We start from the raw sequence: 10,000 nt of genomic DNA on the forward strand, positions 1-10,000 counted from the left end.
AATTAAATATTTATATAAATGGGTTCGGGTAACGGATACCCAACATAAAAAACCCGAACCCGACCCTAACCTGTCACGGGTATTAAATTTCAAACCCAAACCTGCCCTAAACTCGATTATATATTACTCAAATATGTCCTATTAGGATTTAGTCGGATTGGGTACCCGCAAAAACCCGACCCATTACCATCCCTACTATAACCTCGATCCAGTTCTGAAGTTTTTTCAGCATCCTATTTGTTTGGTCCGAAATTTACAGACCCGAGTAACTATCGAATTTTCACGAAACGAGGGTACCTACGCGAAGCCAACAATACTAGGGGTTAGAATAAAATTGTTACATATAAAATAATTATTTAAAAATTATGGATGTTACAATTTATCTATTTTAAAACAATTTTTATTATTTCAACAATAATACTATAAAACTTTTATTAAGTTTTTTTTTTCCTGAAGCCTCCAATCTCTGCCTTTGATTTATTTTTCTTTTTGCAATATCATACTTTAAAATTTTATTTCATTTAATTATTTTTAATTTTTAAGAAACTACGTTCATCTTAATCACTATAGATTATTTTTAAAGGAAAAAATATATACCAAAAAAATACACTATAATTATAATGAATATGAAAATTAAGATGAAAATTTTTCTATCAACAAAATTATCCTTAATTGTTTATTTTAATTTATTAATTTATAAAATTATAATAATATAATTTTTTTGTCATATCATATATGAATATATTTTATGTGCGTGAAAAAAATAATTAAATATAAGTTAAGACCATTTATAAATAATAATTTTATTATATATATATATATATATATTTTTTTTTTTAATTTATTAATAATATTTTAAAATTTTAATAAAAAAATATTTATCTAAGCATCACACAAGCATTCTAGCTTGTATCTATCTTAATATGTTTAGCAATATGACATATTGATTCTTTGTAGGAATTAAAATCGAAATCAAATTTTAGTTCCTTTATTTTTTGAAATTAGAACGAGAATCAAATTTTGTTTTCATTTAATTATAAGTATTTTCAAACCCAAATTGATTCTAATTTCGATTATAATTTTGATTTCAATTCAGTTTAGTTCTCAATCTTACATTTAAAATTACAGTATTATTATATTCTTTAAAATATTAATAAAAAAATAATATTAATATTAAAATAATAATACAAATATCAAAATAAAATATTAATAAACATAAACAAAATACTTATTTAAGAAAAATAGTAAAATCAAAGCTAACACCAAATATCTATATTAAGTCATAATATTTCCGTCTAAATCATAAAATAATATTTCCATCCAAAACATCCTTTACTATCTTAGATAAAATTAGATATCTCATTGAATTTATCTTTCACCATAATAATAGGTTAAAATTCTCAAAAAATTATTTCAAATACACATCCATATTGGATTAAGAAGCCAACTTTTACTAGTCCTTTTAAACAGAGTAATCACCAATCCATTCATCTTTTTTATTCATTACATTTTTAAAATTTTCAACATTAGCATTTTGACTAAAATTACTATTTTGGCACTCCATCAATCAAAAGTTTGGCCTCATTTTCAAAATAATAGATAATGTATTTAGTTTTAATATAATTCAACTTATATATGTAATCTAAGATAGTTGTTACAAATATCATCACAATTATCTTATTTAATAAATTTCAATATTTGCCAAATTTTGCCCTTATTTGCTTGTCCATTTCAACTATTTTATCATTTTTATTATTTTCAATTGTACAATTCTTTTAAAATTTTCATGATCATACATAAGCAAATGCCAAATGTGAAGTACAAACACCAAGACAACAATTTTTATTATTTTAATTTTTGATTCACAATAATAAGTATTAAAATAAATATGAATTTAATATAGTAGACGTTGTTACAAAAATTTTGCATATTATAATTAAAAATTTTTAGAATTAAAAATAAGATAGCCAATGTAATTTAAAATTTAGTAAATTTAATAATTAGTATTCATTCATAAATATTGGTTCAGCCCGTGCTTTCAAACTCTTTGTTACTATCACAAATTTCATAAAATATTTTATTCGGATCACACCATTGACATTTTGAGTGGGCCACAATTCAATTCCATGAAACTATATATATATAAATTAAGTCATTTCATAACATATATATTAATAAGTATATTCTATTATTTTATATATTTTTTTATTATATATTTTAACTAGAAAGTATACATATGACTAAAAGGTGATTTAATATATTTATGATTAAAAATAATAAAACTTAATATTAAGTTACATATATCCACTTATAATTAAAGATAAATTATATATATATATATATATAATTTTATTGGAACTGTATAATATATTTAAAAAATATTTTAAAAAATTGATGTATAAAATTGATTTTTTGTTTTGGTCTAGTTTCGATTTGGTTTCGATTCAATTCTAATTTAGTTTTTGATGAAAAACCAGAATCAAATCAAAATAATAAAATAAAATAAATTTAATTCAATTCAATTCCTACAGTGATGATTCTTTTTTCATTTTGATTCAATTTGGTTTGATTCTTCAATTCGATTTGGGTCTCCCGAAAAAATAAAAATAACAGAATTATTATTTACCTAAAAAAAGGAAACTGAAAGTGGGTGAAAAATATAATATGACAAAGATTATGGGTTAGAAAGGTAAAAAAGTAGGAGGGAGCGAGTGGATAATTCACAATAGAAAACCAAGGTTTACAATTTCTCCAAAGTCAAATGCAGACCTGCAGAAGGCAGAGTTGCATTTTATGCCTGTAAGGCAGGAAACCATGACACTTGTCGACCTGAAGGAGAAAACAGAATTTGACCCTCCACTTGGCATGCATCTACAAAGCCTTCATTTGCTAGTTAATGAGTGTAGCCGTGTAGGTATTACTTGAACGCTACTGCAATTAGTGAAACAAGTTTTAATCCGTTGAAGATACGCAAATGCAATCTCAGCCGTACACGTCACTTTGAGACAGTATTAGTGCATTACTCATAGTATTTTGTGATTGTATGTAACGTACCTGTGATGTATACATACACGTACGTAAACACACGTGTGTACAAATCCTATTCAAGTGTATACTAAATGGGATCAAAATTAAGCATACATATAACATCAAAATTAAGCAAAGAATGATGGTTTGATTATTCCTTGTGAAAATTGTCAAGAGCCATGAAATTTGTCAACAATTGCAGAAATAATATGCTCAATTTAGCTATTGTATTTATTGAGAAATTTTAATTTAATTAATTTTTAATTTTTTATTAAAAATAATCTAAAAATTTTAATTTAAATTCAATTTAATTTAAAAATGTAATTCATTGTCCACTCTCTTGAACTTTTTTTTTTTTTAATTATTGTTCAGCTTTGGGATGTAAAATAAATTTCAAAAATTCTTAAAAAGATATTTTGAAGGTCAGAAATGATATTTTTAAGATATGAAAACCTTTCAAAATGTATCGTATGGTCTTAAAATAAATTGACAAATTAAAATATCAAAAAAAATCGATTAATCATTGATTAAAATCTGAAAAATTTTGTTAATAAATTTTTAGAAGTTTTTAACACACTAAAAATAAAAAATTAGGAATCTTACATTATTTAATTTAATGATATAAGATGATCAATTTCAAATTAAATGCTAAAATTGGTAAGTCCAATTAGTGAGAAATATAATCTTATTAAACTTTCTAAATGAATAATTCAATATAAGTTATATGATAATCATAAATTCATAATATGTAAGATCTCTATTTCTATTTCTTAATTTATTCAATTAAAAAAAAAACGAATATGTGTTGAACTCATCATAAATGCATCAGAAAAAATAAACGAATCTAACTCTAACTCAAAAGCTGATAGAAGAAAAGGAGGAGGTTTGCTTAAATCTTATATATATCTCAAATACCTTATTTCAAATCAATATGAGACAATATACTCCCTTTACACCTAAATATAAATATCTGAATTATAAAGTTTATAAGTAAACATATTTATAGGTAACCTAATATTGAAGCAGGGTAGATTCTGATATCATGTAAAGAAAGTGAACTGAATCTAACTCCACCCCAAAAATTAATATTGCACAACAATATCAAGAAATTTTTTTATAAATTTAGTTTATAATGAACCATTTTCATTCGAGAGCAGAGAAAAATTGAAAATTAATAATAATTAATTAAAAATATTACCACATATTATATATTTTTAAGTAAAATTTTTTTGAGGAATATTTTGAAGTAAAATTGTTTTTATATAATTATAGTCATATGGTGTTACCATTAGGTGTAGTTTAATTACTTTATTTTTTAAAAAGAATTTAAGGATATATTTAGATAGGGGGGTAAATGAACTAAGCCGCTCGTGAGCTATTTGAGGTTTGGTTTGATAAATGTTCGGCTCGATTCGGCTCGATTCGTAAACGAACTGAACTCGAGCTCGAATTTTAAATTCGTTTAATAAACAAGCCGAGCTCGAGCTTAGCAGTATTCAACTCGAGTTAGAGTTTGAGCACGGCTCGTTTATAAGTTCGCGAGCTGACTCGTTGAATAGACTCGTGAGCTAGTTCGTTGAATAGGTTCATGAGCAAGCTCGTTTATAGGCTCGTTTACAAAAATATTTATATTAATTATTATAATTTTATAATATTATAAATATATTTATTTTGTTTATAATTATTTTTAAAATAATATATTCTTTAAAAATATGATATAAACAATATATAAAATATATTTGTAATTATATAGTTATTTATACTTTAGATTTATTTTTTTTTTGAATAAGTTAATTTTTATATGATAATAAATTTAAAATATTGGATAATAAATACATAAAAATTATTGTGAACTATTTTATCTATGTTAAATTACTAAATAAATTAAAATTACATACTTTTTGGCATTAGTGTGATTTGAAACATGAAACATATCGCTCTCCCTCTCTTCCTTTTCTATTAAAATTTTAAACTTTTAAAAGATTAAGTTTCAAAATTAACTTTAATATATCTAACAATTATTATTACTTTCTTTCTATATGTAGTCTCACTTCCAATCTCTTGATTAATTTTCTTTTATGTGAACTTTAAACTTTTAAAATATTAATATTCAATTTTAATACTAACATTATTATTATTATTATTATTATTATTATTATTCTTTTCTCTCTCTAAGCACTTCTCTTTATGCATCACTTAAAAATTTCCCTCTCATAAATCTTTTCCTACTTAATATTATCCACTTATTCTATAAAAATTAAATTGTTAATATGTTAAATTTAAATTATAATACTATTGAATTTAGTTAAGAGCCATAAAATTAGATTATATATATATATATATATATATATATATATATATATATATATATACACATTTGTGCAATTCAGTTTATTATAATTGTCATTAATATATTGATATCATATAATATATTATATTTATATTACATAGTAATCTTTTTAATTAAATCATAATACTATTGGGTTTAGTTAAGAGTCATGAAATTAAATTAAGCATGTATATAATGTAAATATGATTTTTAATCAAATTTAAACCTTAAAAATTTATAAATGTAATAATGAATATGATAAAATTTTAATTATACATTATATTGTGTCATTAGGCTTTTTTATACGAGCCGAGCTCGAATCGAGTTCGAGATATTTAACAAACCGAGCTCGAGCTTGAATATTAAAGTTCGAATAGAGCTCGAGCCTGAAAAAAAAATATAACGAGCCGAGCTTGAACTATTCAAAACTCGGCTCGGCTCGGTTTGTTTACACCCCTATATTTAGATGTTCAGTTTATATATTTTAAAATTATTTTTTAAAATATTATTTAAAATTGAAATTCAAACAAAAAATGATAAATTGCAAAATAAATTAGACTGCCATTCGAATTAAATTTTGTGTATTTTTTTGATAAATCGGTTATTAAATGGGAAAACCAACGTCTCTGTGAATATTGAAAATAGTAGAAATTATGCTCCGCAAATCGATTCCTTATTATAAGAATTAAAAAAATCTAAACGTTTGTGTAAATTTGTGATTTTCTCTAAATGTTTTAATTTAAATTAATTATTTAAATTTTCAATTTTCAAAAATTTTAATCAAAATTAAAATTCAATTTTAAGTGAATTTGATTTTGTTCATGAGGATTTTATGAAATAAGATTTAAAGGTGTTATGTTAAGTATTCATAAGCACATGATCTAAGGATATGTTTAATAAACCATAATATAATGCAATATAATCAATTATATAATGTAATCATAATTGTAATGTACGGTAATTGTTATTATATCTCTATGTTTAGTTGTAAAATAAAAATATAAATAGTGTAATAAAATGATAATTTTGATTTTAATATTTAATTTATTTATAATATTAATAATAAAAATAATAGTTACAGTGATTGGTAGTGGTAGTGGTGGCGGTGGCTACGATGGTTAGGTAATAATAGCAGTAAGATGAGATAATAGTGGCAGTGATGGTAATAATTAGGTGACAGTGGAGTGGATAGTATCGGAATGACGATAATAGTGGTCAAGTGATGATGATGGAAACAAGACGATGGTAATTGTGGTAGTGATAGTAGTTGTAATTGAAGTGGAAACATGATGGGGTAATAGTGATAGCCAAGTAAAGATGACAATGGTAGTATTGATAATAATAAAAAAAAGATAAATAATTATAATTACATTATAGTTTTAATTATGTGATATTAAATATAATATAAGTGTGATGTTGTCAATTAATTAATTAATTTTCAGTTTTGATTGAAATTTCTTTAAAATAAAACTTTTAAATAATTGATATAAAATTAAAATGTTTAAATAAAACCAATGCAAACATTTGGATTTTTTTGTTATTCAATTGTGAATATTATAAATATAAAAGTGCCAATTATTGCTTGTCAATGTCATGCCTAATGTTGCCTTGTGTTTGACACAAGTATTAAGAAGTTGATTTAAGTTGAACTCACCAAAAACACCAATTTTATTGAAATTATGATGACGCCATTCTAATCTGCCTGGAATCAAGGCCACAGAACTTTGCTCCACAATCAAATGACATGAAATGAAGAATTTTCCAAGAAATAATGGGAAGAGTCTTGAATTGACAAATGAGCTGACCCACAAATGGATCAGCCAAGTCCCACACTCCCATTTCCTATTCAAACCAATCAATTAACATTCTGATTCTGGTTTTGATTCCAAGGTTTTGGTTTGTATATAGATGAAAAATTGTTATTTAGCCATTGAATTTTATTAAAATTTATTTATTTTAAAAAATATATTATTTAATCTATTTATTTTTAGTTTATAATTATTTGTCCTCTTGTTAACTTTTTTATTAGTTAATTAAAGGAGGGAGAATAATTTTAGATGAAAACTGAATAATTGATAAATTTAAAATTACACTAGATTGAATAGTTGTATTATTTGAATAATAAGAATTGAAGAGTTGAGTTAAGAAAAAAATATTTACTCTAAAATAACAGGAGAGATTAAACAGTTCAAGGACTAAAAAATAGAAGACTAAATAGGATATTTTTTAAAAATAAAAAATTAAATAATTAATTTTATTAAAATATAGAGACTAAATAATAATTTTCTTTATATATAAATTTAAAAATTTATCTTATCAAGAGCAATAATAACCCTGCCTAGCCCACAAGGCTTATTTTCAAGCGGTCACAATAAGAAATTGACAATTACTGAACCGAAGGAGATTTCTTAACAATCCAGCAAATTATCAACCACTGGATCATTAACTTCACCATTGAAGATTGTTGTGTTTTCCATGAAGATTAGTAGGCAGAGTGGGCATCAGACAATAGCAAGTTCTGTCACTAATATGTTTGTTAGGTATGCCATCATTGTCACGTATCACTCAAAGTGGCTTTCCCCACTCAACTCTAAAATTTTACCCATCCACTTCTTTCAATAAGAAATATTAAATGACAATGACTTATTTAAGCCTTAAAAAAAAAATTATTATAAACAACTCTTTAGATTCTAGCTTCTTATTAATACTACAGCCCTCCAAAATCATACTTATGAGCGAGTCTCAATTAAGTGGTAAGCCTGTCCGGACAAGGCTTGAACTACTATATGCGTAGTTAGGATATTGACTCAAGATGACTTAGTAACGATGCTTGCCATTATATCTTCAATTACTCGACACATCAGCCAAAATATAAGGATCCTGTGATTTTTGCTATATTTACGTTCTTAACATTTGTGAGACTCCCAAGTGAAGTGGACTTCTAGTTCTATCAAAATATCAACTCCAATCTTAGCAAAAATCTATATTAAAACTTATAGAAAGGCCATCAGATACAGTTATTAACCCTTAATCAATTTCTCGTTCATACACTAATTCAGTTCGTATGACTTAAGCATCGGAGTGTTGGTTATCCAATCTAAACAAATTTCAACGATAAATAAGTAAGAAATTGCTCAGGCTCCTATATGCCTTATGACAAGTGATATGCAGCAGGATTAGACCATGATGCCATAGAGCAATTGTCCAATGGCTAGTCAATTATAACGACGCATGGGTGTTTTAAGAGGAATTGCAAAATAATTCCGGCATGTCATTGTCTTTTTAGGATTTGCAGAACAATCCATCTCCCCTGAATCTCGTCAGACACCAGCACCAACAAATATTAATCATGGCAACTACATTTCTAATAACAGAATTGTGATACAATAGGACACTTACGTGGTCAACTCACAAATGCTCATCCGTTCTTTCCTTCATCTCTTCAAATGATGCAAAATATAAATCCAGCCTAATAGAACATTTCAATACAACATGATAACCAGCATGGTAGTCTATGTAAACAATACAATAAGAGCACATCTCAAGCCTGTTGCACTGGCAGAAATGTTTAATGTCTGCAATCAAAGACCCTCAAAGAACCGGATATGGTCCTCAAATGTCTCCCTGTGCCGTATTTTGGCCACTGATCCATCCTCTTCGACCTAAACAAATTTATAAAATTTAATTTCAAAGGATCAGTTTTCTTGGCAAAAACTACTCCAGAAGAAGAAACCACAATTGTTTACTAGTTAATGAGGTATTCAGAACATAACATGATTTGTATAGAAAAGAGGTAGATTAACATTGCCAAGCTGCAAGCACAGTGAAATCAAATACAAGTCTATAAGTACAACAATGTTCCATATGATTTGTACAGATAAGAGGCACTTTGAATTAAGATCCAATGTTAAACCATACCCAGTACTCAGGAGGGCGCATCTTCAGATTGTATGTTGATGCCATACTCATGCAATAAGCACCAGCATCATGGACAACCAAACCAGCTCCCTGCAAAGCACAACTCTTGATCAGAAAATGAAGAGTCCTTGCTGCAACTGCGCAGTGAATAAGATGAACATCTTACTTTAGATGGAGTTGGAAGTTCTCTATCCTTTCCTAAGAAATCAGCAGATTCACAAACAGGACCCACCACATCAAAAGTTGAAATGTCAGCATTAGTTGTTGCGGGAGAAACAAGCTCAATGTGCTGTAACAAAACATTGAAAAGTCTATTTATTAGAAAAAAAAAAGGAACACTATGTAGAAACCAAACAGTATTCGAGTGCGAGGAGGTAGGAGGGTTGGGTGGTGTGATTACTACTTAAGGAGAGATGAATACATAATTCAGAGGAAAGCCACTTTGCAGCTTGATTCTCTTTAAAAATTGGATCACTTTATTACCGCATATGTCTGACATCGTGCAGGAAAATAAGCAATGCTAGAATTTCTCACATGCTTAGGCTGCAATAGCTGCCAACTTAAAAGAATGTAAAACAATAGTTCACAAACCCAAATTGTTTTTAAGGCACAGTTTAGTGCCCCCAAAAAACTGAACTGAGAAGCAGGTTAGCAAATAATAAGCATGCCTGTAACCAAGTATGAGATGAAGGAAACATCTAAAACAGTATTTCCCAGCAACATTGT

At 26.3% G+C, this 10,000-nt stretch overlaps 1 protein-coding gene across 1 annotated transcript; it reads right to left on the reverse strand.

Moving 5' to 3' along the window:
- Window positions 1-8,697: 8,697 nt before the first annotated feature.
- On the reverse strand, window positions 8,698-9,994 carry LOC131177235 (diaminopimelate decarboxylase 1, chloroplastic-like). Its single transcript, XM_058142196.1, has 4 exons — window positions 9,696-9,994; window positions 9,441-9,563; window positions 9,275-9,364; window positions 8,698-9,018 (listed from the first exon to the last, which is right to left on the reverse strand). Exons 1-4 carry the CDS (start codon window positions 9,771-9,773, stop codon window positions 8,938-8,940), a joined length of 372 nt encoding a protein of 123 aa, XP_057998179.1. The 5' UTR covers window positions 9,774-9,994; the 3' UTR covers window positions 8,698-8,937.
- Window positions 9,995-10,000: the final 6 nt, after the last annotated feature.

This window comes from Hevea brasiliensis, unplaced genomic scaffold, assembly GCF_030052815.1.
Source record: "Hevea brasiliensis isolate MT/VB/25A 57/8 unplaced genomic scaffold, ASM3005281v1 Scaf372, whole genome shotgun sequence".
NCBI classification, from domain to species: Eukaryota; Viridiplantae; Streptophyta; class Magnoliopsida; order Malpighiales; family Euphorbiaceae; genus Hevea; species Hevea brasiliensis.